Source organism: Xenopus laevis, chromosome 7S, assembly GCF_017654675.1.
Source record: "Xenopus laevis strain J_2021 chromosome 7S, Xenopus_laevis_v10.1, whole genome shotgun sequence".
Classification (NCBI taxonomy): domain Eukaryota; kingdom Metazoa; phylum Chordata; class Amphibia; order Anura; family Pipidae; genus Xenopus; species Xenopus laevis.
Window position 1 is genome coordinate 93,202,596 of NC_054384.1, and position 19,320 is coordinate 93,221,915.

A 19,320-nucleotide genomic window follows, 5' to 3' on the forward strand; every position below is an offset into this window, starting at 1 on the left:
CCTTACTTGTATTTTTCTTAGCATGTGGCATTTTATCTTTGTGGCTCTATTTATATTTATGTATTGTCCATATTTGTGCTCCTTGTTTGTATCTGTACTGTATCTGTACAAATGTTCTGTGCATAGTGGTATATAAATGAAGTTATACTGTGCATAGATAAATATGTATTGTACCCCTACTCTGCAGCCCACAGTCATTGTACCTATATTGGCTTGACCTTTACTGAATGCATACAGGAGACTTAACCCCAAACTTCTTACATTTCTTTACAGTCCTCTAGGACCCCTTAAACTCAAGATTATTTATACTAAGACCTTACCACCCAAGCCAAAGGTTAATCCAATTGTAACAATTTTCTGCATTTGTCTGACTAAGAATCACATGTAAGCCATAAACCTGCGGACTGTAGCCCTGCTGTGAGTCAGGGTCTATAAGCAAAGGGGGGCAATACCAAGTACCAAATCTTGTGGTTTCTCTCTCTTCCCTGGACAAAGCTTTTACCTCCTAAAGCAGGAAAGGGAAGGCACAAGATCTTTCTTAATCTGCCAATTAATATGATACTAATTCAGGCCACAATTTGTGAACTGTGAAAATTCCTGCTGATTCTACTCCTGGAAGTAAAATTTAAGGGCTAAAAAGCACATCAAAGAGCTCATAAAAACGATAGGCACCAAAGCAAAGGGATGAATTTTATTTCCTAGGCCACCCCATACTTCCAGAATATTTGTCTTTCAGTCCTGTGGTTTCAGTTTTATACGCAGTCGAGTCATATTCAGCAGTTTCTTTTTCACTGGTTTAGCATCCATTAATGATCAACTTGCCACCGGAGGAACCTTCTCACGGTCAGACTGGGTCACACAGGCTCCTTGAAGGCTTTCCAATGTGTGTCAAATTTAATTTCTTCTGCCTCCAACACCTCAACCCAGGCTTTGTAGTCATCTTTAGTTCCTTCAAAATTACGTACAACTTTCCAGAATGTGAACTTGTTTTCAGGGATTTCTTTTTTCTTCTCCTTCTCGGTTCATTGATCTACAAATAAACATCATTCCTCTGTTAACAAAGATAAAAATAAGCAAGTGGAAAGTGACATAAATCACCTTATTGTTTGGTTAAAGCAACATCCATTGTTTTCATAAACAGGTACTACTTTGCTTAAGCTCTTGTGGAGGGAACTTCTATTGTTGGTACCTAGCAACATAATGTTTTCCGTGTGTTGTTATATCTGTAGAACCTGTAACACTATGACCTCATATTGGCACACATCTGTGTTTTCTCTCGATTGAACCATGCTTTATTACTTTTTTATCCTTCCAGAACCCATCTTCTTTGTATGGCTGCAGAATCAATCGACTAGAGCTACCTGCTACGGCAAGGGACGCCATCTAAATATTATCTTTATCAACGGCCTGCTAAGAAAATGGCAGCATTTTAGGAAGTCTTTTGACTTTTTCCAGTCCTGCTTGGAAGTGCGTCTGGATTTCTGAGCACAGTATCCGATTATATAAACTGCAATGTAGCATCAGCTTCTATGATAGACCAACCTAATTATCTGCTTGATAATTTGAGACAACCCCTAACAGCCTAGCTGCTCAGTTGCTGCCTGGAGCATTCTGAGCATGTGCAGTGCCACTGACTCACCTAACAAAAGCCAATATAGGGAGCTCCTGCGACAACTTTGAAGACCCAGATAGTGATGGGCGAATTTGCGCTGTTTCACTTCGCCGAAAAATTAGCTAATTTCCCGCGAAATTCGCAAAACGGCGGTTTTTGACGCCGGCGTCCATTTTTTCTGACGCCAGCGGAAAAATCTTTTGACGCCGGCTATTTTTCACCATCGAATTTATTCGCTGGTGGCGAATCGCACAAATTCGCCGCAAATTCGCCCATCAATAGACCCGGATCATTACTGTTATAGAGATGCTAAACAATGAGGCTACTGCAATAAGTCCAGTATATAAAATATGGCATTTTAACTATATTAGTTTTTAGGGTATAGTTCTTTTTTAACTGGTTGTCTATCCTCATTGCTCTGTACCATTTACTGAGATCCCAGACCCAAGTGCAAGAGCAAAAGCAAAAATGTACCCCTTATTGTTCATTTAAAAGTCATTTGCATCCAGGATCTAGCTGAGCTCTGAGCTACGACATGCCAGATAGAAAAATCCGGTGTGAAATGCAGGGTACAAAGCAGTCTTGTCCTTTCTGTCTGCCATAGGACCTACCAATGCGCCCTAATTTGTACTTCTGAATGGCAGGTTGAAGCCTCACCAAACTCACCACAAATGAATACAGAGTTATGTTTTTGGTAGCCGAGGATGAGTAGAGTATAACAGTGCTTTATTAGCAGGCTCATGCAGCAATTACACAACAGTCAGCAACTCTAACACTACAAGCAGTAAAGAAAGTATGCACAGTATAAGTCTTGAGCACAGTGACATCTACAGGCCATTTGTATAAACCCAACAACAGGTCTCTGTGTTCCAGAATGAAGTGGCAATTCTACCTGTATCGCAAGGGCAAAACACAATACAGATTTTGTCTCTTTTTGTACTGTGCACACTGCCCTGTAGATAGTACATGGTTCTGAAATGTCCTCATTTAACCTAGAACTAGATCCTGGATGCAAGTGACCTTTAAATGAGCATTAAGGGGTGCATGTTTTCTTTTGCTCTTACACTTGGGTCTGGGGTCTCAGTTCCCAAGGTGAGTTACTAATACCTCTTTCAGCTTGTTGAGGGTATGGTTGTGTCCTCTTATAATACTTTTAAAGGATTCTCTTGCTATTTTTAATTAATTTCCTGATTTATATGTACAGATTCTTGTGCATTCTGCTTAAGTCTCAAAAAAAGCCTCTCTGCTCATTGTACGCTTCTATGAACCAACAAGCTATTTTATGTGGCAAAATGGTACTTATCACTACAAATCCAAGGAATTTTCCAACATGTTATATGCCTGTAGCACTACGCAGAGAAGAAATAGCCAAAAAAAATCCCTGATCGTCCCTTTGCGTAGCACAGAAAAATTATTCTTCCAGATTTTGCTTATTGTGTTTTCATTTCTTCCCAGTGGTGCACTTAGTTTTTATTTATTTTTTTTCAAATTGAAAAATTTCAATAAAATTAAGTTCTATAATCTCTGAGGGTCTCACTCTTCAAAAAGAATCATTTGATACACAGTACATGGGCAGGAGGCAGGGGGAGGGTTATATGGAGGTGCAGAGAACACATTCTGCTGCAATACCTTTAACGGTTGGGGTTTATTTTACGCACAACTCCCTTCGGGGAAAAGTGTGGAGCACAACTGTGATTGTGGTCATAAATTACCCCTCTTGTTATAGACTTTTTAAAACCCAACTTTATTTTCTGCAAGATTTGCAAGCCCCATTGACACCCGTGCTATTGTCAGCCAGATATTTGTTGGTCAGACCATCGGTGGACCAGGCCTGGACTGGCAATCTGTGGGTTCTGGCAAATGCCAGAGGGGCTGCTATAAGGTCCCATAGAAAGTCACTATTTAGTGGGCTGGTGGGGGCTGTTTGGGCCTCTGTGTGGGCTGATTGGGCCTTTGTGTACCTGAAATGTCAGGGCCTATTTTAATTCTCAGTCCGGCCCTGCGGTGGACCCATTTAGATAGACCAATAAGTGGCAAACTCGGTCTGTCACTCAGCAGGTTTCATCAGCCCTTGTGTGGTTTGCTTATTTAACTAAAGTAACTAGTTCAGATTAAGCACCTGCAGTTTTCTGGGAATTGTATTTATTAAGTGCTGGAGTTGAGTTGGTGTTGTCCGGAGATGCTGGAATTCTGGAATTTGTAGTTTAACCAAGGGCTTCAGACTGGATAGGCCTCAGGAGGGCTTGAGTGTTTTATAAGGTGTCTTCCATTATTTTTGCACAACATTTAATAAAAAAAAACTGAAATGCCTTAATTCTGCCTAATTGGGTTTTTACACATTTTATTTAAGTATTATTACTGGATAATTAAGAACAGATGCCGTGACTAATTGAATGAAAGTTCCTGAACTATTTCCTTCAAAGCCGACTTGGTGGGTGAGAGGGAGCTCTGCATCTGTAACTTGTCTGCAGCGCAAATCATGGAAATCTGTAATTTGTTACAATGCTGGATCTGTTCAGTCCTTCCAAGGAAAACAATGGGGGAGAAGATTCAAAGGGTGCCAGCGCCCTCTGCTGCTCAATCTGTTCACTTCTTAACATGCAGTGAACTAAAGCTGGCCATAGATGTAAAGATTTCTAAAAGATCCAATCGTTATTGTGAGACCACGATTATCTCGAAATGATCGTTTAAATGTACAATGTGTCCATCAACTAAAAAGACCATTTCAGGCGATATTGGCAGCAAAACTGAAGAGTAGCTGAAGAGTAGACAGATGTCGGTCAAAAAATCGTAAAATTGTTCGAATCCCACTAACCGCACGATAATTTGATGGATTAGTCGGACTGCACTGAAATCAGTCGTTCACCAAAGAAGAATCGTCGCGTCTATGGGGAATTTGATTTACTAACATAGTGGCGATCTTGTTTGGGTGATTCATTTGCTTTATGCCTCTTGTATAAATGGGATCTATTCGATATAAAACTCTAAGCAATTTAAAGGGGAAAGGGGAGGTAAAGTATATAAGTCTATGTTCTTTTGTTCTGTATCATTTTGAAAAAGTTATACCTATATGTTGTGTACAATTACTTCAGTGGATGTATAAATTCCATCTAATTACAATTATTAATTCAATTCTTAACATAAATAACTATCATGTCTATAATTGAGGCCATTTGGTTTCCAACTTCAGGATCCAGAATGCCTCTCTCAGATTCAGTCCGTGGATGATATCCTCTAACCTGATAGGAACTTTTACTTGTTCTATTACTTTTAACCTTAGGTCTTTAAGGCCATTGGGGGAACATGTTAGTAAATGCCTCCCAACCGGAGTGGTTCCCTCTTTATTCACTATAGTCCTAATATGTTCCTTTATCCTATCTTTGAGTGGCTGGGTGGTCTGACCTACATATTGTTTGTGTCATTGTCCACATTCTAGTAAATAAACAACGTTTTTTGTATTGCAGTTTCTTGAATGACTGGCCTGTGACGTTTGATTTGAACTCTTGCCTTTGATGATGACTGTCCAGGTCATGCAAATTGTTGCCCCGCATCTGTAAGTGCCCTTGACCGACAACCAATTACCTGTTGGATTTATTGGAACCGATGTTACTTGGCTAGGGGCTAGCATTCTCCCCAATGTGGGTGTTTATTTTGAAACAAATTTTATATCAGTTTGAGATAATATCTCTGCCATTTTTTCATCCCCATTCAATATTTTTTGATAATCTTACATATATATTTGTATTCTTCACTATACTCTGTGATAAAAAAAAATTTTTTGTTTTTCTTTTCCAGTGTTACCCTATTTACTATAGTATTGGATGGCTCCTTCATATTTAAACGAACAACCATAATTAATAAAGGCAACGTGGATCATTCATGGCAGGGTGCAAAGTAGGGATGCACCGAATCCAGGATTCGGTTCAGGATTCGGCCAGGATTCAGCCTTTTTCAGTAGGATTCGTATTAGGCCGAATCCTTCTGCCCGACCGAACCGAATCCGAAACCTAATTTGCATATGCAAATTAGGGGCGGGGAGGGAAATTGCTTGACTTTTTGTCAGAAAACAAGGAAGTAAAAATTGTTTTCCCCTTCCCACCCCTAATTTGCATATGCAAATTAGGGTTCCGATTCGGTTCGGTATTTGGCCGAATCTTTCACAAATGATTCGGGGGTTCGGCCGAATCTAAGAAAGTGGATTTGGTGCATCCCTAGTGCAAAGTACAAAAATAAAGATGCAACATGTCTTTGCACTTTGTACCCTGCCCTGCTTACTGTATGCATTGCTAAAAGTCTTTTCCCTCTAAAATTCTGATACATGTCTGCACCCCTATGAATTAGCACCACCACATTCAGTAGAACGCTGTATTTATGAGGGGGGTCCGACTCCAACGCATAAGTTTTCCATCTCCCACTGCCTACCAGTCCCCTACTTTAGGGAGTGTCTGTAGATGCTGGGTGATGCCCTATGCCAACAGCTGTGCACCAGGTTTTCAATTCAGCACAAAGTGCCAAGAGAACACTGCCCCTGCCACAAACCCAACCTAAATGAGCACCAATGGTAGATACACTTTTGTGCCCCTTAGAACTCCTTGACTTGTGGCTAGGGTTGTCATCTGGATGTACCTGCATGTTAGAGACTGAATTGTTTTATGTGCAGCCACCCAGCATGCATCTGAATTAATTGCTAATCAAGCACGCAGGATGTGGATTCAATATCTTCAGAGGGGCCTGGTCCTGACCTGACCACCTCGCTGTCTCCCTGGCACTCCCCATGCTCCAGTGAGTGTGTACATGCATATCCTCAAGCAGCCAGCAGGCATGTATATTTTCTGTAGGTGGAGAGACTATAGAGGAAGCTGACCCTGTGGTCTGGGCCCCCTGTTCCCCCAGACTGTGGTGCCGGTTTTCACTTTTTACAAGGGATTTAATATTAGGATCTGTACCCTGAGTGCAGAGATAATTCAGTTGATGGAAAAGAGATAAAGGTTTAGGCCATGCCACCGCAAAATTGAGGGGGAAAAGGGGATGATGAGGACACCCTGATAAGCTTGACCTACACCTTGCAGTGATATACAAGTGAGGGGTGCATCAGAGGGCAGGAGCCCTTACTTGCACCTTATCTGAACAGCAGATATGCCTGATGGATATCCATAGCTGCTTTTTATCCGTCCATTTTTCATCAAGTAAAGTGTCCATGATGAACAGGCATGTGGATAAGCTTTCAGGTGCTAATTTGAAATGAGTAAATCCTTGGGATGTATACCTCTCTACTCAACTACCTCTGAATAGCTCCAGCGGGTATAAATGTATATAAATGTAGATGATGCTAGAAAGAAAACAAATCAGCCGAAATATGTTGGCGCTCTATCAGCGCTGTGAAATATGTTGGCGCTCTATAAATACATGTTAATAATAATAAAGAGGAAAGCAGTCTTTAACAACAAGGATTAAATACACTTGGCAGCTACTCTTACCCCTCTTGCAAATTCGCCTTATGTTTAAACAATGATCTATGGGGCTTGCCCTCATTTAGGTAGAAGGGATTGGGCATGCAAGTGCAGCTGTATCCTTTGCCTACAATTTGCTCCACTATAAGCCAATAAAAACTCCACTTTTTTTGGATCCAAACTACATGTAAATATTTTTATTGGACGATGAATGTTATGGTTGACATTACCAGGTAACCATTACATTAATGAACCTTTTGTTTGTGGACAATGTCACTGAGGAGGTACCGAGTTGTGAGTACAAATAAAGTTGTATCCAGTGCAGACATTATTATTTTCTGACAATATAAAGGTACACGCTAAAGTCTGAACTTTATAGAGACTTTATAGAGACTAGGGTGCATATGGACTAGTGTACCTGGAAAAAAAGGCTGACCCCTCTGCTGAAAGTCTGCAATATAGATCGGTGTCCCTGATGGCTGAGTGGTCTGGTAAAACCTCTTTCGTGGGTTACAAATCTCCTCAAAATACTTTCGGGAGATTAGCAGTAGAAAAGATTTTTCACAGGCACCAGTGTTAGGTGTTCACTTGATAAGTTTCTTGAAACATGTTGTGACCCTCACAGTAGTTTGTAGGCTAATACCGTGTTAAGTCAACAGTTCTGCAATTTTGGAAAAACGTGTCCCTTTAAAGCCTTCTCCCACCCATTCCCCCAAGTCTCTGCCTACCAACAGAAATTACCAATGCAACCTCACCAAGGCATATTAATTCTTTTTGCTTTATCTCTACAGGTATATCTAGTGTCACAGTTGCACAGAAATATTGCGATTTTCTTAGCCTACAGTGACATATATAAGGCGAGTTCAGTGACAGACTCACTCCATGGTCATTGAATCAAAATGTTATTGCAGATTAAATGGTTGATGGTGGGACCCCTATCCTAGTGGGCCCTTGGAAAATTCCGCTTTTGCCCATTCATTAAAGCAGCCCTGATAATGCCCTGATTTATCTTACTGGTAATAAGTGTGGAAATCATATGGTAAACATTATAATCGTGGGAGGACATTGCTGCATATGTTCTTTTGAATTGTCACCATAACAAAATACAAAACAGTCTATTTCCACAAGCCATCTGGTATCTCAACTCCCAAGGACTGAACTATTAATATATTCATAAGGAACTGAAATGTCCACTTTGCCCAGCGTGACCGTGTACTAGAGTTGTTGTATAGAACCGGGTGGTTCTGGAGGAACGTCATTTTGTTTCTACTATGTACTGTATTTACTGTTTATGGCTGAAATTACAATAAAATCCACTTGACTTGACTTGACTTGAACATGATTGATTGCCATGTTATTGTTACTGGATAGGGAAGGAAGGGTTTTAAAATTATTATATAATTTTATAATGATGATATAATTTTCATGGGACAAAAAATTGATGCCGCTTGTTTTGTTATGCTAAAAACATAACATGGCAGGTAGAAATATTGATGTTGTTCAGTCCAGGAACAAGTGCCTTGAGCTGATACATTATAACATCAGTACATCACTGAACATCGGATTCTGTATCTATATATGTTAATGCTTTTTACTCATCAGATCTGATATATGAGCAATAAAATGTGCTTGCTATATGCCAGTTAACTGAAGTCTGTTTTATACAATTAGACATCACAGCCATCTTATAACATATCCCCTAAAGCTCAGCCTGATCCTTGTATACGTTCAACCATCATTGCATGAACCTATATTCCCACAGTCACACCCACATCGGAGGCTTTCCCAGTCTGATGCTCCTGTCCTTGTTTAGAACCATCGTTATAAGGGATGACTCCCTAGCGCCAGCACCATTAGGCCAAAACAGACTTATGGTCTTCCATTATATTCAATCAAAAAAATAACGAAATTCACATAATTCTGTTGAATTATCTCCAGACCCCCAACAACCATCATGCTCCAATAAATGTCTCGTAGAGAAAGGCACAAATATCATGTATTGTTGCTAAAACTCCAGACACCACCCGGAATGTAATTACATAGACAAAAAAGACCATACAGTACTTACATAACCAACACCACCACCACCACATACAGCCACACACACATGTATCCCTCCACATGGACACCTTTCCCTCACCCTCCCCACACACACAGTTGCTCTAGCCATCGCTACATGCTGCTCACACCACTATTTCTGGACCTTCTCCACCTGCAGTACACCGCTGCCACTGGTCCTCTCCACTACCAATGAAACAACTATTTCTATCCTCTTCCACCATCTGTTCTCTCAACACACATACATTCCTCCACCCAAAACACACACATCATCCACCAGCCCCGTCCACCTGAATGCCTTTTCTTTTGCCTTCTCCTAGTGATGGGTAAATTTGTCCCGTTTCACTTCGCAGAAAAATTTGCAAGTAAACAGCAAATTTTCGGCGCAGTCTCGCAAGCTTATTTGCTGGCAGCGAAACGTGGAAATTCGTTGCAAATGTGCCTAGCGAATTTATTCGTCCATCACTACCTCATAATTACATTCCTCTAGAAGGCTGACTTGCAGGCGTGGTGTGCTGGAAACAAATATGGGCGAAAGCTCCAGCTCTGTCATAACTTGAACATAGTGGTTGGAATGTGGCTTCTTTGCCATTCCAATGATGGTCTGAACTGCAGCGCTAATGCAGGGGGTAAGGATTTGTAAAAATCAAATAGTCCTAGCACCTGTTATAGCTCACTCTAGGTGAGCAGAAAGGGCTAGTACCCTAGGTGCCTTTTACATTGAGGGATGGACACCTGTTGAGTACTACCAACAAAGTTCACAGTGTATATTCTGTTGTGAAGTTTTAGCAGTTATATGTGAAAATTACTGCCCCCCATTTGTTGCAAAATCTGTGTGAATATTTCTTCCAGTTGTACAGCAAGGGCCCACTTAAAGGAGATCTTGTTTCCTTCAGTCTTAGGGGTACGTTTATCAAAGAGTGAAGTTTGAGATCACCACAGTCCACTAGAGTATAATTCCGCCACTCTCCGTTCATTTCTATGGGATTTTAAAAGAGTGTTTATAAATGGGTGAAAGTGAAAAGATCATCCTTTGATAAATACGCTATTCGAAATCCCATAGGAATGAATGGAGAGTGGCGGAATTTTACTCTAGAGGACTGTGGTGATGTCAAACTTCACTCTAATAAATATACCCCTTAGAATCACACAGTGACAGCAAGTGGTAAGGGACCGTTTTGTGAACACTATTATTAAGGCAAACTATGCATTTCAAAATCTTGTTTATGCACTAGAATGCGGGCCTAATGCACATGTCCCTGAACAGGCTACATAATTCACAATTATAGACTATGAAGATATAGGGGAATTTAAAGGAAAAGGAAACCCAGTCGGCGCAAAAAATCTCCCCCCCTCCCGTGTGTTGCCCACCCTCCCCCCTGGCCTACCTGTCCCGCTGGGCAAATGCCCCTAACTTGTTACTTACCCTTCTGCGCAGGTCCAGTCCACGGAGTTCACAGGCACCATCTTCTTCCACGCGATCTTCTTCCTGCTTTGACGTTTTGACGCATGCGCAGTAGGAGCATTTTGCCAGTACAGATCTGCTGTGCATGCGCCAAAAGTCACGAAGTTTTCCAATTTCACTTCGTGACTTTTGGCGCATGCGCAGTAGATCGTACCGGCAAAATGCTGCTACTGCGCATGCGCCGGTCAAAACAGGAAGAAGATCGCGTGGAAGAAGATGGCATAGGTGAACTCCGTAGACTGGACTTGCGCAGAACTGATACAAAATCAGTTTGCTCTTCTGAAAAACTGAATTTCAGTGCAGAAGTCTGCTGGAACAGCACTGTTAAAAAAAAAAAAATTATGGAAAGATCCGTTATCCAGAAACCCCCGGGTCCTGACTATTCTGCATAACAGGTCCCATACCTGTATTTATTTTAGGTCTCGATGGTGTATGTCTCCTATTATGTCATTGGTTAAGTATGGGATCCTTTATCCAGAAATGTGTTTCTTTTTTTTCTCAAATAATAAAACAGTAGCTTGTACTCGATCCCAACTAAGATATGATTAATTCCTATTGGAGGCAAAACAATCCTATTGAGCTTTGTAATGTTTAGTATGAAGATCCAAATTACAGAAAGACCTCATATGTAGACAAACCCCAGGTCCCGAGCATTCTGGATTACAGGTCCTGTACCTGTATTCATTGCTGCTTATTAAGCATTTTTTTAAACTTGTCCTTTGATAGATGTCCATTTAAAGATGGATCTGGCTTAGGTCAATGCTACTTTGGGCATTCTTCATGCACAACTTGTGCACTGCTTTGCACCTGTCCAGGGAGCCTCCTTTCATGAGAATGGGATATATATTTGCTAAAAGGAAAACGATACCCCCAAAATGAATATTTAAGCAACAGATAGTTTCTATCATATTAAGTGGCATATTAAAGATTCTTACCAAACTGGTATATATATATTTAAGTAAATATTGGCCTTTTCTCTCTTGCCTTGAACCACCATTTTGTGACTGTCTCTGTGCTGCCTCAGAGATCACCTGACCAGAAATACTACAACTCTAAGGGGCCCATTTACTAAGGGTCGAAGTGAATTTCGAATTCAAAAACTTCAGATTTCAAAGTAATTTTTGGGTACTTCGACCATCGAATAGGCCAAAATTCAATTTGAATTGAAAAAACTTCGAAAATTTAAGTACTGTCTCTTTAAAAAAACTTTGCCACTTCGCCACCTTAAACCTTCCGAATTGCTGTTTAGCCTATGGGGGACCTCCTATAAACTTTGGCTAAGTTTTGAGTAGTCAAAGTATTTTTTGTAAAATCGTTCAAATCGGTGGATTCGAACGATTTAATCGATCGATCAAAGGCCGTTTTCGATCGAAAAAATACTTCGACTATCGAAGTATCAAATTCGATGGTCGAATTTCGAAGTTTTTTAACTTCGAAATTCGACCCTTAGTAAATGTGCCCCTAACTGTAACAGGAAGAAGTGTGGAAGCAAAAGACAAAACTCTGGCTGTTAATTGGCTCATGTGACCTAACATGTATGGTTTGTTTGTGTGCACCGTGAATCCTACGATCCCAGGGGGCAGCCCTTATGCAATTTTCTATTTACGATTACCAAATGGCACAAATTACTAAAAAAGTATATTATTATGAAAATGGTTTATTTACATGAAGCAGGGTTTTACACATGAGCTGTTTTATGCAATATTTTTTTATAGAGACCTACATAGTTTGGGGGTATACTTTTCCTTTAAGGTCATACGCATTTATGTAAGTAATTTACAGAAATTAACATTTTTGAAAACTGTTTTCTTGTGTTGGTGGGAAGCTGCATTAGCATTTTCTGATCCAGAAGATGTTTTGGTTATTTTGTTTGGCCAATCATGGTTCCATACACAGTATGGCCACCTTTCTATTGTTTGACAGCAGAGCAGCAGGGTAAATGTGGTACATCTGCTGACAGTCCAGCAATAGACCAATCAAATCTAATTTCTATTTGGTTGCTAGGAGTAATTCAAGTTCTGCAACAGCAACAACAAATGTTTTTTAAATATACATAAAGGCACAATATTGTTGTTAAATCTGTTCCGTATCTGTGAAACCAACACATGGTCCATAGATTGAAATGTTTCAACAGCCTTAAAGGGGATACATCAAGAAGTCATTCAGAGCATATTGGTAGCCAAGAGCATCAGTGGCAGCTGGATCCTGGGTGGTTCCAATTCTTTGCTACAAAACCTAAATACACAAAAGAAACAAAAGTGGAAAAGTTGAACTCAAAGGCAATATAAAACCTAGTTAGGTAAAAACCTGGTACCCTCCCAACTGGTCACACCCTCCATCATTTAAGGTGGCATCTATAATGGAGATTCAAATAAAACCATTAAGAGTTTATGGTACCTGACAGCAGTACACCAGATTATGAGTTAGGACTAATTGTCTTAAAATAATGTCTGACACAAGATAACAAGCAAAGCCGACGAGTAACATGGGTGTGTACCTCTGCTGTCTGATCCTTCTGGAGTTATAAATAATACCATTAGCTTGGGTGAAAGGAAAAAAACTTTCACACAGTATAGTACACTGACAAATAGTGATTTCTAAAAATGTCCAAAGTCATAAGACCAAACATATCATCCTACAATACATTGTAATCAGTAAAGCAACCCAAGTAATTGAAGTTCATCATAGACCATCATAGAAATGTAAAAGATTCTCATTTTAGATTTGACTCTTGGTTCTCTGTCATCAACATCAATAGCTAATTTAACTTTTGCATTGGTCCTTTATTCTGTATCCAACCACCCCCTTGTAACCTTATTTGACCTCTCATGTGATACATGCACCATAAGCATGGCAGAGGACCAACAGTGGTGTGTTCCTGGTTGAAAATTCTTGTTGAACATGGAACATTCTTGTTGAGAAGACAGTGAAATGAGGTGATAATTTGATCAAGGACAAGATGATCAGAAAGGAGGTCATGAAGTGAAACCCAACCAGGGCTGATAGTAGTTTTAATCCACCACTGGTAAGTGGCATGTGACTTATATTATGTGATTTACATTAACAGGGAGCACTGGCCCCCTTGGAAATTACATGAGACTACACTGAAACACAGTGGATCTCAGGATGAATACTCCTTGGCTGCTGTCTTACATTGTGCAGAAACCCCCCAGATAACTTCCAGAACTGTATGGTTTCTCTCACTAAGGCTGGTGGCAGATGTGAAGACTCGGGGGAGATGAGTTGCCCAAATGCGACGCACACATTTCATCTTCTTCAGGAGACTCCCCGAAATGCCTTCCAGCCGGCAAGAATTCAATTCGCCGGCTGGATGGCATACGTAGCGCTTCGAGGAAGAAGAGATTTGTCGCTGGTCGGCTAATCTCCCCGAATCTTCACGTCTGCCACCAGCCTTATGGCATAAAATTCAGCAAGTCCAGCTGATTTGACTTATTACTATAGATGTAAAGCGGTGGTTTTCAAACTGTTGGAATCGCTCCAATGAGCCCCCCCCCCCCCGTGTACTGGCTCTATATTTCTTGACGCCATCAGCAAGCTAGTAATATTGAGTTAAATCTTCACACAGTTCAAAGTGGAGGTGAGGCTCTGGGTGAATATTTGGTTCCTCTTCAGCTCCAAAGGCAGAGCCAACAACAAGTAAATCCTAATGTCGACATTCCAAAACGTTAAAAATGATTTTAATGACATTATCTTAATCCTACTTCCCCTTGATTAAAACCCTTTCAAGAAGCAGCATCATAATCCTTTGTTATAAAACAAAAGGCAGGCGGTCTCAGGCAGACACAATGGGAAGGATGTACTGCAAATTGGCGTGATCTCTCCCCCTCCCTAGAACAATGGGAAGGTAATTAGATAACAGCTCCCGGGCAGAAAATAACAACTCCCTGGTAGATACTATATGAGAATAGCACTCCATATTAAAAATCCAAGTCACACTGCGACTTATCCAGTTACGTTGAGTAGGAGGAACAATACCCTGCATGAAAGCAGTTCCATTGTAAAATGTTGGATCTTTCTGAGAGAGAGAGAAAGAGAGAGAGAGAAAAAGAGAGAGAGAGAGAGAGAGAGAGAGAGAGAGAGAGAGAGAGAGAGAGAGAGAGAGAGAGAGAGAGACCAGCAACTCCAGGATTTTTTTGTGAAAGTTCCAAAAATGCAGATGCACACTGTGCATGTTTGAGAACAAGTTAAAATTTCATAACTTTTAATGTTTTACATATTAAAACATAGGTCAACGCTTCGGTCTGTTCCTAAGACCTTTCTCAAGACCATAGATTGCTATAAGAACAATATACACTTAAATAATTAAAAGCAGAAACACTCACCTAACTGTTTGTCACCCTGCAACCATGTGAAAGGAAACACAACCCTGAATCAAAGGAACATGGATGATCACCAGATGTTTCTAGGGTTACCACCTTTTCTGGAAAAAAATACCGGCCTATATATCTATCATTTCTCCCTATTAATAACATTGGGACCGACCATCACTGACAGCAGCGTACTGAATACAAAAAAAGGATACATTCAAAAAAAGGAAAGCATATAATAACAAAGTATCAAACAGAATATAAACTCATGTATCAATTCAAATTCAAAGAGAATTTTTTTTGGATGAAAAAGTTGAAGACATTGGTTCCAGCGGGTTTAAATGAATATTATTTGCTCCCTTTTGAATTGATACATGAGTTTATAGTCTGTTTATATTCTGGATCTTTCCGTATTTTGGATCTTTATACCTTAAGACTTCAAGAAAATCATGTAAACATTAAATAAACCCAATAGACTGGTTTTGCTTCCAATAAGGATTAATAATATCTTAGTTGGGATAAAGTACATGCTACTGTTTTATTATTACAAAGAAAAGGGAAATAATTTTTAACAATTTGGATTATCTGATTAAAATGGAGTCTATGGAGACAACCTTTCCGTAATTCAGAGCTTTCTGGATAACGGGTTTCCAGATAATGGATCCCATACCTGTAAATATATATTATTATTATTATTATTTTTTCTACAAACTATACATGATTCCTCAGATTGAGAGGAAAGCATGATTTTGCTAAACAAGTGGCTCTCTCCCATATTTAGGCTCAACAAGTCTTTCAATTCCTTCCTCCCCTTGTTGTATTGCGAAGTGATGGATATTGGGCAGTTCCTCTCATTTCTATAGTGGGTGGTGCACAGAGGAGAGGGACTTTCATTACTAGACACTTTATCTGTTGACTACCAAAACCAGACAAAGGCGTAGCACTGATTACTCTGTAACTTTGTGTTAAGTGGTGAACAATTCTGGAAATTGTATTACTAAGCACTGTACTTCGCAAACAATATGTCTCCTTGTCTCTAATAATGCAATGTGTTACCACAAAATGCAAATAAAGAACGCCATATTTATTAAATAAGTGGTAATATTATAGTAAGCCATATTGGCAATGGTATGTCTCCCAGGCAGTATAGTGTGGCAAAAAGCTAGCTACTAAATATCAGGTCATGTGCAAACATTTCTTTAATAAACAATAACCAGTGATTACGACCCACCTTTAAAAAACAACAAAAAACTTTAATGTGCAATCTTATGAATTAAATTTACATGTATAGGCACTAGTAACCCCCTAATCACTGAGCGCGGTGTCAGAAAAGCTGAGTGCAGTGCCAAATATATCAGCAACCATACATATGTAATTATTTATATAGTGCCACAATTCTACTCAGTACTTTACAAGGTGTGATACAAACAGGGGTATAGTTATATTAGGTAACTAAGTAACAATAGATAGTTTATGCTTAAAGGGATACTGTCATGGGAAAAAAAAATTTTTCAATATGAATCCGTTAATAGTGCTGCTCCAGCAGAATTCTGAAATCCATTTCTCAAAAGAGTAAACAGATTTTTTTATATTCAATTTTGAAATTGGCACACGGGGCTAGACATTTTGTCAATTTCCCAGCTGCCCCTGGTCATGTGACTTGTGCCTGCACTTTAGGAGAGAAGTGCTTTCTGGCAGGCTGCTGTTTTTCCTTCTCAATGTAACTGAATGTGTTTCAGTGGGACATGGGTTTTTACTATTAAGTGCTGTTCTTAGATCTACCAGGCAGCTGTTATCTTGTGTTAGGGAGCTGCTAACTGGTTACCTTCCCATTGTTCTTTTGTTTGGTTGCTGGGGGGGGGGAAGGGAGGGGGTAATATCACTCCAACTTGCAGTACAGCAGTAAAGAGTGATTGAAGTTTATCAGACCACAAGTCACATGACTTGGGGCATCTGGGAAATTGACAATATGTCTAGCCCCATGTCAAATTTCAAAATTGAATATAAAAAAATCTGTTTGCTCTTTTGAGAAATGGATTTCAGTGCAGAATTCTGCTGGAGCAGCACTATTAACTGATTCATTTAAAAAAAAAAATGTTTTCCCATGACAGTATCCCTTTAAGAGCTTTCAATAGAAATTTAGCATGAGGTTCCTGCCCCAAGGAGCTTGCAATCTATTAGCAGCTGTTTCTATGCACCCAGTGGTTGCACCATGTACTAGTCACAGTTTTGACCGTGAAACCGTGCTCTACATACATACATACATACATAGTGGATTATTTATCAAAATCCGAATTTAAAAGTCAGACCAAACTAGAATTCATGATTTGACCTTTTTATTTAAAAAACTCTGATTCAATCCGATCGGGGAAAATAGCAATAAAATTGAGCAAAAACCCAAATCATACGATTTGTCCCGAAAAGTCCAAATTTTTGCCCGAGGAAGGACCTCAGCAAAATGTAGACTTCCAAGCTGCATCTGCTTCGTACATTCTCAGTATGACTACAATAAATTTATATTAAAGGATAGTTTCACAACCCTTAATTTTTTTCCTCTGTTTCCTCTCTATCTCACCTGTTAAGATTCAGAAACACCTGAGAGCAGTTCTGGCTTGGGGGCCTTGGCTCTAGATAGCTGTAGAGTGTCTGGCTTTCTAGATCCTCCTTGTGCCTCAATTTTCCATCTCCTGGTTCCGCGATTTGTACCCCGGCTAGAAATGTGGCGTGAGATCTTACGTGCTAGGCGGGCAAGGGTACCATCCTTAATGACATAGTCCTGTTGCAGTTCTTCCAGAGATATTTCAATGTTCCCAGTGTACCAAAATATCCAGCCAATTAAACTCAAAAAGACGAGTATTGCTCCGGTGTATATCAACAGGTCACCAAAATCTTGACCATTCAGTTGAAGATCTGCAAAGATGCCAACCAGGAGGGACACCACACCAGCCAAGTCCATTAAAATCGCAAAGAGTAGGGCCAGCCGACAGCGATCTAAGGAGTTTGGAGCCATTGCTGTGACATAGGCAGGTAATAATAGTTTATCCGTGTGGGCTGTTTGCATGTGCCTACAAGCGTGCAATTCAAATGGATTGTGGGGAAGTGGAAAGGAACTGGTCTAACAGGTTTAGGGACATAAAGGGGCGGCGGATGAGATTGGTTTGCATGCTGCTATTAACTGTTTCACTGTTCTTTTCCAACAACTATGCAAGAGACACACATGGCACTGTTATCAGAATGTGCAGCTTGCTTTCCTTCAACCATTGTTAAACTACATGCTTTTTCTGTCATCACAACTAGAGGTAGCAGATCAACTATGTTGCACCAAACACAGCACAACATTCAAGAGATAATTGTAGAATTCTGCTATTTATTTCTACAGAGCCTTTTACCCAACTCAGCCCTGCAGAACCCACATCCAACCCTAACCCGGTGTACTCTCCTATTTATATACCTGTGCCAACCCTGCTGTGATGTCTTTGAAGGGTCAGGACACGCAGTGGCGAGTATATAACAACACACACACCTCTAGATGGAAGTGGAGCACTAGAAGGTCACAACATTGTGCAGATGTCGACCTGAATCCACCCAATCCGCGGGTTCCACAGGCCTCGGCTGTCCCTCACATCACTATTGCAGCATTTTCTGCCCACAATGCTACATTCCGCTTGAAAGCAGTATTTGTTACTGCTTCATCACTTTATATTTCTTTAGTTCTGAAACAATGTAGCTGAAGTCAAGGTTTGTTAATCACAGTTACATATACCCGACTTACATACAACTCATACTTACATACAGAGGCTATTACAGTAATGTACTGTGGTTTGCTTGGCCTTTAATACCATTTAGCTTTAAAAAAACAACCTGCTCCAATCCCCTCTGGTGTTTGTTGTCTACTGCAGAGCACAGAAAGGTAAAAATAAATATGCACAGAAAGATAAAAATAAATACTATGTTAAGACAAATATCTAAGTTGCATTTAATAAGTAAATGTATATGTTTCAACATGTATATAAATTCAACTAAGTTCTAACTTACATACCCTATCTCATATGTAACCTGGGGACTGCCTGTACTGTACATTTAAAACTAATTTATTTGGGTGCCATTTACTTGTTTTGTATATATATACACAGGTATGGGAACCTGTTATTCAGAATGCTTAGGTCAGTTAAGGCGTTGTTACTGCTTACTTGGAACTTGCATGTAACTTGTGCAGAAGTTCTGCGGTATCAGTCCAAGCAGCTGTATGTGTGTGATGGTACAGGTATGAGACCTGTTATCCAGAATGCTCAAGACCTTTTCCAGATAATGGATCTTTCAGTAGTTTGGATCTTCATAGCTTAAGTCTACCAGAAAATCATGTAAACATTAAATAAACACAATAGGTTGGTTTTGTTTCCAATAAGG

General features: G+C 40.0%; 1 protein-coding gene across 3 annotated transcripts; it reads right to left on the minus strand.

The window, feature by feature from the left end:
- Window positions 1-699: 699 nt before the first annotated feature.
- Window positions 700-18,187, minus strand: tmem238.S (transmembrane protein 238 S homeolog). 3 transcript variants are annotated; one of them, XM_041571561.1, is made up of 3 exons: window positions 17,489-18,186; window positions 14,929-14,972; window positions 12,238-12,820 (listed from the first exon to the last, which is right to left on the minus strand). In XM_041571561.1, exon 1 carries the CDS (start codon window positions 17,972-17,974, stop codon window positions 17,492-17,494), a length of 483 nt encoding a protein of 160 aa, XP_041427495.1. In that variant the 5' UTR covers window positions 17,975-18,186; the 3' UTR covers window positions 12,238-12,820; window positions 14,929-14,972; window positions 17,489-17,491. The 3 variants fall into 3 exon arrangements, with proteins under 3 accessions (XP_041427496.1, XP_041427495.1, XP_018083581.1); XM_041571562.1 differs by lacking the exons at window positions 12,238-12,820; window positions 14,929-14,972 and adding an exon at window positions 700-1,030 and having other exon boundaries at window positions 17,489-18,187; XM_018228092.2 differs by lacking the exon at window positions 14,929-14,972 and having other exon boundaries at window positions 17,489-18,181.
- Window positions 18,188-19,320: the final 1,133 nt, after the last annotated feature.